The sequence below is a fragment of the Rutidosis leptorrhynchoides genome, chromosome 9, assembly GCF_046630445.1.
Source record: "Rutidosis leptorrhynchoides isolate AG116_Rl617_1_P2 chromosome 9, CSIRO_AGI_Rlap_v1, whole genome shotgun sequence".
Lineage (NCBI taxonomy): Eukaryota > Viridiplantae > Streptophyta > Magnoliopsida > Asterales > Asteraceae > Rutidosis > Rutidosis leptorrhynchoides.
The window spans coordinates 12126383-12141126 of NC_092341.1; the positions used below are offsets into that span (position 1 = coordinate 12126383).

At 31.2% G+C, this 14744-nt stretch overlaps 1 protein-coding gene across 1 annotated transcript; it reads left to right on the forward strand.

The window, feature by feature from the left end:
* Positions 1 to 241: 241 nt before the first annotated feature.
* On the forward strand, positions 242 to 11256 carry LOC139865567 (clavaminate synthase-like protein At3g21360). Its single transcript, XM_071853639.1, has 3 exons — positions 242 to 628; positions 10424 to 10677; positions 10821 to 11256. Exons 1-3 carry the CDS (start codon positions 242 to 244, stop codon positions 11191 to 11193), a joined length of 1014 nt encoding a protein of 337 aa, XP_071709740.1. The 3' UTR covers positions 11194 to 11256.
* The last annotated feature ends 3488 nt before the right edge of the window (positions 11257 to 14744 follow it).

Genomic DNA, 14744 nt, shown 5'->3' on the forward strand with positions numbered 1-14744 from the left:
TATTTTTGCATCAATGTTCTGCTTGTTATTTTACTTATTTAATGCTCATTAAGGGCATGTGATTCAATTCTATCAATATTTTGAACAAATCTTATGGAGTTAAAAGGTTGTACGTGGTTGAGTAGTACACCGTTTCTTTTTGTTCAGTTTGTAATTCCACTACTATATATTTAGCAAAACACGAGTAAACATATTTCAACATAAAGTTAATTATATAGACACACCGGTCATCAGTATCCAAATGGCTACCGGAAGATTCTTCCGACAAGTAAACTTACCTGAGCAAAAGCATTACGATGACGGTGTTATCTTTCCGGTGGTATTAACCCCAAATACAAGCGTTGACTGTAATTTGACTGAAGAAGCAAAAGTATGTGCTTTTAAAGAGGCTATTAAAGCCGAGAAGCAATGGTTAGAGTCAATTGTTGATAAATGTGGTGCTATTCTCTTTCGAGGCTTTCCTATTAAGTCTCCTTACGATTTTAATGACATTGTGGAAGCGTTTGGATTCCCTAAAATGGAATACACAGGAGGTCGAGCCCCTCGAACTGAAGTCATTAGCCATGTTTACACATCTAATGAAAACCCTCCGGAAGAACGAATTGCTTTCCATCATGAGCTATCTTATGTATGTAAATTTATTGTTTGATTCTACTACTTCCTCTCTCTCATATTAATTGTCTATTGTTTATTTTTAAGTTGTGTCAAATTAATTATTCACTTTTATATTAAAAAAAATAAGAATAAATAGCTATAATTCAAATACCTCACCACACATGACTCGTCACGTGTCAAATGGAATCGAAGTTAGTATATGTGTGTTGACAAAAAGGAAATGGTGGTGGTGGTGGTGGTGGTGGTGGTGGTGGTGGTGGTGGTGGTGGTGGTGGTGGTGGTGGTGGTGGTGAGATCTAACTACTTTTATTTATGGAGGAGTCGTTGTTTAAATTTTGTGGGTTTAACTTTGATTTTTATGTAGGGTCTAAATGTACTATATATATATACAATAATAATTTACTAGTATTACCTAAAATTTCAAAAAGTGAATTGATAGTTTTTAAAAAGTAAAGTGGTAGTAAATCATTTTAGCATTTATTTTTTCACCATTAGAATTAGAACATTGATTTCTTCTCTCTCTCGATAAACGTGTGGATCTACTCCGCCCATCTCCACCTCTTCTCAACCCATCTCCGCCTCTTTTATACTCCGTTTTCCCAACAAGACAACAACTAGATCTTCTCGCTGACGGTTTGTAGCCTTGCAGCCCGCCTCTCCGACCACCGACATCTCGCCGGTGGTTCAGATTACTTGCTTTTCGTTTAAATAGGGTACATCCTCTCTCTTCCATTTTCCGGCAACGGTTCGTCCGTTCTTACTCGGCCTCATTTACAGCAACCACGCGGCGAATTTGTGCGGATCTCGTACAGGTTCTGGGTGCTTTGTGTGTCTCGTAGGATTCAGTTGGGTTTCTGTCTCTTAGGGTTTGGGGGTCCTATTTGGTCGTTCCTCCGCCGCTGGTTGCCGGATTCTTCTCCTTAGAGGTTGTAGGAGACGAGTTTGTTTTCGATTTGGTGGGTTTTGGTTTGTGCGAGTGTTGTGTGTTGAAATCCGACGGTTTTCGACGGTCTTGACATTGCCGGTGGCTACTGGGGCAGGTGGCAGCTGCTGGAGGCCTTCAGGGTTTCTAGCAATAGCTACAAGTGCTTGGTGGGTGAGGGTGGCGAAAAATAGAGAACAGTGGATGTTGCTTGCGGCGGTTGGTTGTTGTTGGCGGCCGCCGGCTGCTACTGGTGGCTGACGGCAGAAGCTAACTGCTCGTGGCCGGCTGCTTGAATCTATGATTGTTTGAATCTGGGTGTTTATATATGTCCTTAGAAAACTTGGCAAAGATGACTGGCTCTTTTATGGTTTGATTTTGCATTTGGTATATTTCTTTTGCGGCTTGTTCGGATCTTTCATTCCATTTTTCAAGTTGTACGGGTCTTTTGCGGACTTGATGTTGTTGCTGGCGTTGTTGACTTTGTTGACTTCGGTAAATAAGTCTGGGGTTAGGTGTTCTTGGGTTGCCCTCTAAAACATATTTAGTGGTGTATGTATAATTACTAGTGGTGTATGAATGATTCCCCATCTTGCATATAAAAGTCACAATATCAATATATATATATCACATATTTTAACCTAATATACTGCTACAACAATAAGTCCAACCACACATGTGTGAGGTATGGGAAGGTGCAAGGGTGAATCTAGTTATATGTCTGTGAATTACGAGACACCACTAGTTTGAAAATTCTTAGAAAAAAAGTACTCTTTACATTGTGTAGAACACCACTAAATTAAATTGTAGGACCCCAAATATTTTTAAAATTTATGATTTTTCTTATAAATTATATAGGAAGCCACTAATTTAACTACTCGAACCCCATATATTTTCCATATTTGTAAATATTTTTAAGGTAAACTACTACTAAAATTGCATTCAGATATAAGTAGTATTAGAAAAAATTTAGGGACCCCATTAGCTTATTATTTTGGAATTGCTGGAATTGCTACTGGAAGGTGTGACATAAACAATAATTTCTCTATCCTAAATTAAAGAGAAGTTATTTCTCCATCCCGAGTGAAACACTCCAAAAGTGAAGATAGTCATCCATCTTCTATTCGATGGATGAAGAGATTGCTTTCAAGAAGACATCCGTCAAAAAGTAGAAAAAGAATATATATATATATATATATATATATATATATATATATATATATATATATATATATATATATATATATATATATTGTTATAATATGAGTACAAAAGGTCATATGGATGATAAATTTTAGTCAACTTTGTATAGCTTGTATAGTAATATTTTACACTATAAATAAGGCCTCTATGTTAGCCTTCAAAAAACACACTTTGATATATATTTCATATATATAAACTCTCTCTCTTTTCTTACTTATATGTATAAGTCTCTACTTAGTAAATAAGCCAAAGGTAGTTATAAACTACTAAATTACAACACGTTATCAGCACGATGAGCTTAGTGTAATCAAAGGATATCTCAAACGATCACGAGTCACTAATCAAGGTATGAAATTATTAATAATTTTCAGACTTGAATATATCAAATTTTGGACTACTAACATTTTGAACTACTAATTTTTATTAAGTTCTTAGTGCATTTGTATTGTTCTTATTATATGGTTGGCTCTGCCACCTAAATTATATATGGTCGACACTGTCGCCTAACTATCATTTATGTTTTCTAACTATTATTAACTTCACTAACATTTATATTTATGTTATTTAAGTTATATATGGTCAGTTATACCACCTGAATTATATTTCTGTAATCTAACTTTTACTAACTTCACTAACATTTATATTTATGTTATTTAAGTTATATATGGTCGGTTATACCACCTGAATTATATTTCTGTAATCTAACTTTTACTAACTTCACTAACATTTATATTTATGTTATTTAAGTTATATATGGTCGGTTATACCACCTGAATTATATTTTCTGTAATCTAACTCTTATTAACTTCACTAACATTTATATTTATGTTAATAAGACCTCATGATTGTACGCAACACGTCATTTGACAACACGGTACTTTATGTACGCAACACGTCATTTGACAACACGGTACCATGGGTCGAGATTAATTCCGATCAATACGAATACGACGGGGTCTTTATATGTTATCTAACATTTATGATTACTTATGCAATTAATCATTATTTATTTCATGCATACTAATGTTTATTCTTAAATTTATAATTTTAAAAGTTAAAATAAAAAAATAGTTTGTATTTTTATTAAAAGTAAATCTTAAATGTTAAAATAAGAAAAAGTAGTTTGTACTTTTATTAAAAGTAAATCTTAAAAGTTAAAATACAAAAAGTAGTTTGTATTTTTATTAAAAGTAAATCTTAAAAGTTAAAATAAGAAAAAGTAGTTTGTATTTTTATTAAAAGTATATCTTAAAAGTTAAAGTAAGAAAAAAAAGGGGATGGTAAAATGGAATAGTTTTTTTGTCAAAAATGAAGTATTGAAAATGAAGTGGTCTCCTTCTATAACTAAAAAAAATATATACTTTTATCAAATGAATTTTTTTGTGGCCGACAATTTCAAACACGAGTCCGTGTTTAGTTTATCAAGAATATCTCTTGCTTTGGTGAAAGGTCACGATCACGATATCAGGTGTTGTGAAAGAATTAAAAAATTGGTCAAGTGGCCTTTTAAAAACTAGAAAAAAAATTAAACAAAAAGTTTTTTTTTATATATTTATAATTTACGGGTAACGTAAAAAAAAGGAAGTTTTTTTTTAAAAAAAAAAAAACAAAGAAAGTGTTTAAATGAGTTTTACAGAAAGGGGGAAAGCAAAGTAAAAAAAAAAACTTTTTTCCAAACAAAGATAAATGAAAGTAGGACTTAATACAAGAAAAAAGTAAACATCTCCTAGACGTGATAAAATCTATCAATGATAAGTATTAGACTTGATGAGCTAAATGTGACAAAAATGTTTCAACATGTCTTATGTTAATTTTCTAAAATAAGTTATTATTATTCCGAGTTTAACACATATACATATGTTAATTAAAAAACAACCTTTTTGTTCTTATGTAGTGTTGGGTTGCAATTTTGGTTGTATGCCATAATTCCATCCAGTAGAGTGACAATAGAAAACTTTTGATGATAATCAATAAAAAACTTTTTTCCAAACTTGTCAAATGTTTTGTTAAAAACGTGACCGTTGAAAAAAGGAGGTTGAATAATAAAACTTAAAAAACAAATTATTTTTAAGAGTGTGCATCAAAATGGCCCGTTTAATAATGGGGAGTTAAAAGGATAGTCAAATTGTTTCAACGAACAAGGGTTCAAATGGATGTTTCTTTAAAAAAAATCCGCGAGTACGGGTGATGGATCCAATGAATCCGCATCCACGACCCGCGGGTGCTATCCCTAATTGTGACAAGTACAAATCAACTAAAAGTCTAAAAGATAAATGCTCTTATAGGGACCAAATGTTCACAATAATTGCCTAAGCTAGATATGAAACAAATAGTTCATCAAGAGAAAAAAAATGCATCTAAAGCTTCTACTGAAAATTAATGTGCAAGGTACAACATATAACTATATGGTCAAATTCATTTGAGTCTTCGAAGTCACAAGTATATGATGTATATATATTACTCAATTAACAAAATAGTAAATCGAAATTAATTCATATGAATAGTAAAACGAAATTAATTAATTTACTATTCACATAAAAAGCGCATATGATGAAGAGCGCGACGCATATGATAAAAAGCGAATATGATGAAAAACGCAGCGCATATGATGAAAAGCACATATGATTAAAAGCGCATATGGTGAAAAACAAAGCGCATATGGTGAAAAACAAAGCGCATATGATTAAAAGCGCATATGGTGAAAAACACAGCGCATATGATTAAAAGCGTATATGGTGAAAAGGATATATAATGAAAAAGCACATATGGTGATTTATGAAAAAATAAAAAACACACATATGGTGATTAATGGAAAGCACATATAGTGATTAATGAAAAGTATATTGTGAAAAAGAATCACAAATGTTTCTTGAAAAAATTCAAGGTAAGATATATGAACCAATTCATCCATCATGTGAACCATTTTGATATTTCATGGTTCTAATAGATGCATCTAGCGGATGGTCTCATATTTGTATGTTATCAAGCCGTAATATGGCATTTGCAAAGTTTCTTGCACAAATTCTTAAATTAAGAACACATTATTCTGATTACACCATTAAAAGGATGAGACTTGATAATGCTGGTGAGTTAACATCTCAAGCATTTAATGATCATTATATATCTACAGGGATTGTTGTTGAACATCCAGTTGCTCATGTGCATACACAAAATTGGTTTAGCTGAATCAATAGATAAACGCTTGCAGCTAATAACTAGACAATTGATAATGAGTACAAAACTCTCAATATTTATATGTGGACATGTAAATTTACATGCTGCGACATTAATTCGCATTATACCATGTGGAAGTCATAAATATTTTCACTTACTACTTGATTTTGGCCAAGAGCCAAAAATTTTCTACCTTAGAGCATTAGTTGTGCAGTGTATGTTCCAATTGTATCACCACAACACAATAAAATGGTTCTTCAAAGAAAGATGATAATATATTTTGGATATAAAACATCTTCAATCATAAGATATATTGAACCCATGATGGGTGATGTTTTTACAGCACGTTTTGCTGATTGTCATTTTAATAAAACATTGTTCCCTAGATTAGGGGGAGAAATAAAAATAAAAAATAAAATGATGCTTCATGATGTGAACATCAATTAAGGTATATTGAACTCGCACAAAAAATGTGAAACGAAAGTTCAAAAATAATGCATATGCAAGAACTTGCAAATTAATTACTTTATGCATTTACAGATATAAAAAAGTGACTAAATCATATATACCAGCGATAAATGCTCCAGCTCGAACTGAAATTCCAAAAGCTGGCAATAATGTCACTGTTGAGTCTTTGCCACGCATCAAACGTGGAAGATCAATTGGTTCCGAAGATAAAAATCCTCGAAAAAGAAAATCAGCTGATAATGAGGTAAGAGAAAGTGTTCAAGAAGAACCACAAATCAATATTCCTTCTGCAGAGGATATTGATAAATGTAAATACTAAAATTGCGATCAATTATGCAATATTATGGAACCGAAATGAAACTAAAATCTCTATGAGATATTTTCATATAATGTTACAATGACATCATGAATAAAGATGATGATCTGGAACTAAAATCTGTCATTAAATATACAAAATGGACATGATTGAGCTCAATGGAAAGGAGCAATAAGAGCTGAATTAGAATCGCTCGATAAAAGAAAAGTTTTCGGATCAATCGTTATCACTTTTAAAGATGTGAAACGTATGGGATACAAATGAATTTTTATCCGAAAAGAAATGTGCAAATGAAGTTACAAGGCAAAACTAGACTTGTAACTCAATATTTCCCACAAAGACCAGAAATGAATTAGGAGGAAAAATTATCCTCCTGTAATGGATACAATTACTTATTAGATACTTAATCAACCTGGTAGTTATTTAAATGCATCTCATGAATGTTGTTACTACTTATCTGTATGGATCACTTAATAGTGATATATATGAATATACCTAAAGGGTTAAGGTATCATAAGCATCTAATGTAAAACCCAAGGGAATATATTCCATTAAATCACAAAGATTTCTAAGTGGGTTTATACAAACGGGGCGTATGTGGTATAACCGATTAAATGACTACCTGATAAAAAAAAAAGGGTATAAATATAAACTTATTTTGCACGTATGTTTTATAAAAACAATGTTCGGATATGAGATCGTAGTTGTTTATGTCAATGTTCTTAACATCATATGAACAAATAAAGAGATCTATGAAATCATTCAACTTCTAAAGAATTATTTTGAAATGAAAGATCTTGAAAAAATCAAGTATTACCTTGGATTGCAAATTGAGCATATGCCTAATGGTTTACTTGTACATCAAACAACTTATACCGAAAAGATTTTAAAACATTTTTTTAAAGACAAACTCATTGTTGTTAGATTACTCAATATTGACACTGATCTATTTCATCCCTGCGAAGATCATGAAAATTTTAACAGATCGGAAGTTCTATATTTTAGTGCAATTGAGGTTCTTATGTATCTTATAGATTATACAAGATCTGACATTTCTTTTGCAGTTAATTTGTTGACAAGGTTCAGCTCAGCCCCTACCAAAAGACATTGGAATGGGATCAAACAAATAGTTTGATACCTTCGGGGAACTACTGATTTATAATTATTTTATTCTAACAACTCGAAACAAGATTTGTTTGGTTATACAGATGCAGATTATTTATCCGATCTACATAAAGCTAAATCTCAAACTGGATATGTATTCCTAAATGGAGGCACCGCAATATCATGACGTTCTCAAAACAAACACTTGTTGCAACATCATCAAATCATGCCGAAGTGATTGCATTACATGAAGCTACTCGGGAATGATTTTAGTTAAGATCAATGATACAAATCATTATTGATTCTTGTGGACTAGAACGCTATAAAAGCGTAACAACTATCTATGAAGATAATACAGCTTACATAATACAAATGAAAGAAGAGTATCAAAAATGACAGAACAAAACATAAATGCTGACGAGGCGCTAAAGCTATAAACGGTCTTAACGGTCATAAGTTTGATGGAAAAGAATGGTATATTGGTAAGGCTCAGAAAAAGACTGAAAGGGAATAGGAACTGAAACAACGGTTTGAACTAACCATGAAAGAGACTGTAGACAAATCACGAGGGCCAAACTTGTACATAAAAGATTTAGATGATACAGTTTCAGATGAAAACCTCAGATTTTTCTCATATACTCAAGATATCGTAAAAGACAACCAGATTAAAATGAGATACGTTCAATCAACAACTCTGCTGATCTTTATACCAAAGCACTGCTAACTGCTATTTTCAGAACACACGTTCATAATATTGGCATGAGGCATGTTCAGAAGATGTAACAACTCAGGCGTTGCCTACTTGAGGGGGAGTCAACTTTATGCTGCACTCTTTTTCCCTTGACTAAAGTTTTTATCCCACTGGGTTTTTCTTTAGCAAGGTTTTTAATGAGACAGTACTAGTTGCACTCTAATAAAATTGGTCATCCAAGGGGGAGTGTTATAATATGAGTACAAAAAGTCATATGGATGATAAATTTTAGTCAACTTTGTATAGCTTGTATAGTAATATTTTACACTATAAATAAGGCCTCTATGTTAGCCTTCAAAAAACACACTTTGATATATATTTCATATATATAAACTCTCTCTCTTTTCTTACTTATATGTATAAGTCTCTACTTAGTAAATAAGCCAAAGGTAGTTATAAACTACTAAATTACAACATATATATATATATATATATATATATATATATATATATATATATATATATATATATATATATATATATATATATATATATATATATATATATATATATATATAATAAAAGACGCAATGAAAATGATAAAATCAAATTTTCATGAATTTTAAAGCATGTCCAAAGGTCAATTTAGCATAATATACTACTCTAACATAATATTTTTTTTGTTAACCTGGGTATCCAACTTATTTTACGAACTGACTAATCCCAGGGCTACTACCCGATTTTCGTGTACCCGGAGTCATTGCAGGCGAACCTCCGTGACCACGATGAAATAACTGCAGCTGCATGAAATCGAATCCATGACCTCCATTATAGAAGGGTGAGCCCTCAACCATCACACCACCACCATAATTCTCTAACATAATATTTGTTCGTTAGAAATTTTATGCATGGAATTCTTTTTAAGAAGAATGAATGCACATTTAATGTTTGAATAAGTTTTATTTAATTGAATTTATATCTATAAGAAACCTTTAAGATTGACTTCTATCATTAGCACGTAACTTAGTTGATAATGGGTGGGAGAATTTTACGACCAATAAGTAGAAGGTGGGCGGTTAACCTTGTGTTGTAATTCATGTGGTAGTAGCATGTCCCTTTTAGCGAGAGATCAGGAGTTCGAATCCCCTAGGGTGCAGCATTGCACACATGGTTGGGTCCGGGTTCTCTCCTGGGCAGCAGTTGGGAGCGGGTTATGCAACTGCTAGAAATGAACGCGTGGATGATTTAATCCCCCTAAGTGATCTGAACTGCTGTTAAAAAAAAGAAGGTGGCGGTTCAAGCCTTAGCGGCCCATACTCATAATCATTGAGTGTGTCAAGTAAGACACTTTTAATAAATGGAGCTTGTGAACATTGATATATTGCTAGTTATTAACTTTTTATGCGATAAAAAAGTTTCATATGTAAGATTTGTCTACATTTATATTAATATTCAGTTTTCATTTCTTTATTATGATAATTTTTATGTTGTTTGATATAATATTTATGTTCAGGTCTATGTTTTAAGAATATGCAGCCCCTCGGTCTAAGATTTCTAGATCTGCCTGTGGCCTAACATGTAACAATCAACAGGCTTTGTTGTTCTTAAATTTTAATTGAAAATGAAATGAAATGAAGTGAAAGGAATATAAAGAGAATATGTGTTCTTAAGTGTTACGCTGGAAAGAAGAGAAAGTAGCTAAATGTATTGTTTAATGTAATTTCCTTCAAGACTTCTTTCCAAATTAAAAGGATCATCTTATTTCCCATTCATCATTTCTAAACCTTCTCAAACAAACTCGAAAACAAAGCTGTAGAATTGCAAGAATCACTAATTATTTATTCTATTCCATATGCTTAATGAATATTGTTTGAGTTATAGAACTAATTAGTTAGTTAAGCAGACTAATAGTGATGTACGTGTCTAACAGATTCAAGACCCCCCATCCAAGCTATTTTTCTTTTGTGAACAAGAACCAGGAAAGGGAGGGCAAACCTCAATAGTCTTGAGTCATATCATTTACGATAAGATGAAAGTAAAGCACCCCGAGTTCATTGAAGATTTGGAAGAACATGGAGTGATAAATGTAGCAATAATGAAGGAAGAGGATGATGTATCGAACGTTGGTGGTAGAAGTTGGAAATCTGCATACATGACTACTGACAAGAAGGTTGCAGATGAAAGGTTTTTATTTACTTTCTCTACCTTATCTACTTATCTCTTAGTATCATAAGTGCATACTTAAAAGCATCACGTTAAAATATTGAGACCTACATTTTAGCGTATTAACGATATCTAAACATTGCTCACAAGAATATTTGATTCAGGGCGGCAAAACAAGGAGCAAAACTAGAATGGATGCAGGGGAATGCAGTCAAATCATCTATAGGTCCACTACCAGCCTTCAGATTCGATGAAAAAAGTCAACGTAAAACGTGGTTCAATAATGTCTCATATGCTAAAATTGTCCCATTGAATGATAGCAATGTTAATGATATTGATGCATATATTGAGCTTGGAAATGGTAGCCTTGTACCTGATCAAGCTCAAAAGGACAGCTCGAAAATAATGGAAGACGAATGTGTTTTGATATCTTGGAAGAAAGGTGATGTTATGCTTGTTAATAATTTCACGGTCCTTCATGGTCGAGAACCGCTACTAAAGCCACCACGCCGCATACTTGTATCTCTTTGCAAGTGATCGAGACAAGATGTGTGATTCAACTTCTTGTTGGCAAAATGTTAACAAATATAGTTTGCAAGAGTGATATATAATACGGAGTATTGTTTAAATAAAGATTTGTGCTTGTGTTTCGTGTTTATCCTTTGTTTAAGCATTCGATCTCTGCTAAAGACACTACCTGTTTGCAACGAATTAGTCATCGTAATAAAAGTTGTACGTGTTTGCAAATAGCTCTTGTTTTATTCCATAATTTATTTATACTCGTATTATATTATATTCATAGTTATATTTATATTAATATTAATATCTTTATTTATATTTATATTAATATTAATATTTATATTTATATTAATATTAATATTAATATTAATATTTATAATATATATATATATATATATATATATATATATATATATATATACATACATACATACATACATACATACATATATATATATATATATATATATATATATATATATATATATATATATATATATATATATATATATATATATATATATTTATTTATATTTATATTTATAATATAATATATATAATATATATGTATATAAATGCACACACACACACATACATACATATATATATATATATATATATATATATATATATATATATATATATATAACATGTAATTAAAAAGATGTCGCAGTTCTCGCTCCTTTTTGTGGTTCAAACGAGAACCACAAAAAGGGCGAGAACTGCGAGAACTTTTTAATTACATATTTTATATGCATTTATTTTCAACAAATTACATATAAATGTTTTCTAATGTTCATATCATTGGCAAACAAATGTAACAACCACATATTACATGTTCAATTGTGAATTATATGAAATGTTCGCATGTTCACAAACACATATGCACATGTGAACGAGAGATTATATATTTGATTATATAGTTGAAGTATAGCTTTTTTCAAACTTTTTTTGTTCCATTTTACTCTCCATCAACATTTATATGTGATTCAACGAAGTTACATGTGAAAATCCTAGTAATTTAATAGTTCTCGCTCTTTTTGTGGTTCTCGTTTGAACTTTTGACTATATATATATATATATATATATATATATATATATATATATATATATATATATATATATATATATATATAGTGGTAGGATCAAGAGGGAAGTAACCAATCGGGGGGAAGCGGGGGGAAGCAAGATTTTTTTTTTTTTTCGTTTTTTGAAAAAACTTTGTTCACGAACATTATAGATGAGATGAAAATATGAACATTATAGATGAGATGAAAATATGAATATTTAGTAGAGACACTTTGTGATAAATGTTTTTATTTTGGCAGGAAAACGCTCGAAGAAATAATATATAACAAAAATGGGTTTTTATCATCTAACTATTTAGGAGAGATAGTCAAATCTCTATCATGGAATTCATGGGTGAGCAAAAATGGGTTTTGATGTATTCAATAATAAGTTAAAACCAATTTTTGCTAGTATTAGGTTCTGGTGACAGGTGAATTAAGTGAAAACCGCGAATTACTTGAAAACCATTTGTGGTCTCAATAATAATGTTTTTTTTTTCCTTTCTGGAATGCTTAATTAATTTATTTATTAGCTAGACAAGTTTGTTGTCTCATATGAGCTCTCCTTAATCACTATTGTTATTTTCTTTTCCCTTTTTTTCTCTTTGGTCCTTATGAGATATGCTTAGGTTATCGGTTTGTCTTGATGTTTTGAGCTGGATTTATTGACATCTTTACGGGGGCATTAATAGTCGAAAAAGTTTATTGCAACAAACTAATGTCGATGGTGACATTCATGAAATTGCTCTATAATTTTGGCAAGTGGGTGTTGTTGCAAATTTTGTATCAATGGTGAAAAAATGAGTTTCCAATTGATAGAGAAGTTTGCAACAGAGGAATTTTATGGGTGAGCAAAAATAGATTTTGACAACAATTAAAGTTAAGGTTCGGATATTCGGATGGTCAAATCCACTATCCGAATTTTCGGATATCTGGTTTTGAACACCCCTATATTTATGTATGTATGTATATATATATATATATATATATATATATATATATATATATATATATATATATATATATATATACATACATAAATATAGGGGTGTTCAAAACCAGATATCCGAAAATTCGGATAGTGGATTTGACCATCCGAATATCCGAACCTTAACTTTAATTGTTGTCAAAATCCATTTTTGCTCACCCATAAAATTCCTCTGTTGCAAACTTCTCTATCAATTGGAAACTCATTTTTTCACCATTGATACAAAATTTGCAACAACACCCACTTGCCAAAATTATAGAGCAATTTCATGAATGTCACCATCGACATTAGTTTGTTGCAATAAACTTTTTCGACTATTAATGCCCCCGTAAAGATGTCAATAAATCCAGCTCAAAACATCAAGACAAACCGATAACCTAAGCATATCTCATAAGGACCAAAGAGAAAAAAGGGAAAAGAAAATAACAATAGTGATTAAGGAGAGCTCATATGAGACAACAAACTTGTCTAGCTAATAAATAAATTAATTAAGCATTCCAGAAAGGAAAAAAAAAAACATTATTATTGAGACCACAAATGGTTTTCAAGTAATTCGTGGTTTTCACTTAATTCACCTGTCACCAGAACCTAATACTAGCAAAAATTGGTTTTAACTTATTATTGAATACATCAAAACCCATTTTTGCTCACCCATGAATTCCATGATAGAGATTTGACTATCTCTCCTAAATAGTTAGATGAAGAGGAAGAAGAATGAAGATGAGATGAAGAGGATGAATATAGAGGAGAATATTAAGTTTAGATCTAGGGTTTTTGTTCTGAAGTAAATCTATCTCTCTCATTTAAACAGTTATACCCAACTATGAATTATAAAAGTAAAATATAAATATTTATTAAAAATAAGTTTATTTAATTCGGATATCCGAAAATTTTGAAAGTTTCCATACGATATCCGAATCCGAAAATCCGGATATCCGATTTTCGGATATCCGAAAATCCGGATATCCGATTTTTCGGATATTTTCGGATCGAATTTTCGGATTGCGGATTCGGATTCGGATATAATGAACACCCCTACATAAATATATATATATATATATATATATATATATATATATATATATATATATATATATATATATATATATATATATATATATATATATATATATATATATATATATATATATATATATATATATATAAAATAAACTAAAATTATAAATTATATAACTTATAGTTCCACGAGTATTCCAAGTATTTAATGTTGTATTGAAATGAAGGCATCGGGCCGAGTTTGAGCCGCACAGGTAATCTCAGACCCGAACACGATTAATAAACTAGGTCCCAAATTTCGACCAATACCCGTCGGTCCCCAATATTGGTGATTTAGAGTCATCTAATAATCATGTTAGGTAATTGTGATTTACTTGAAAAACATGAGTTATTTAGTTATACTTAACAACGGGTTTGGAGAGTGTGGAGTGCACACCCGTAAGAGTTGACTACTAACTATCGTGTAAACTGCGGGGGTAAAGGGGCCGCACCCTCTT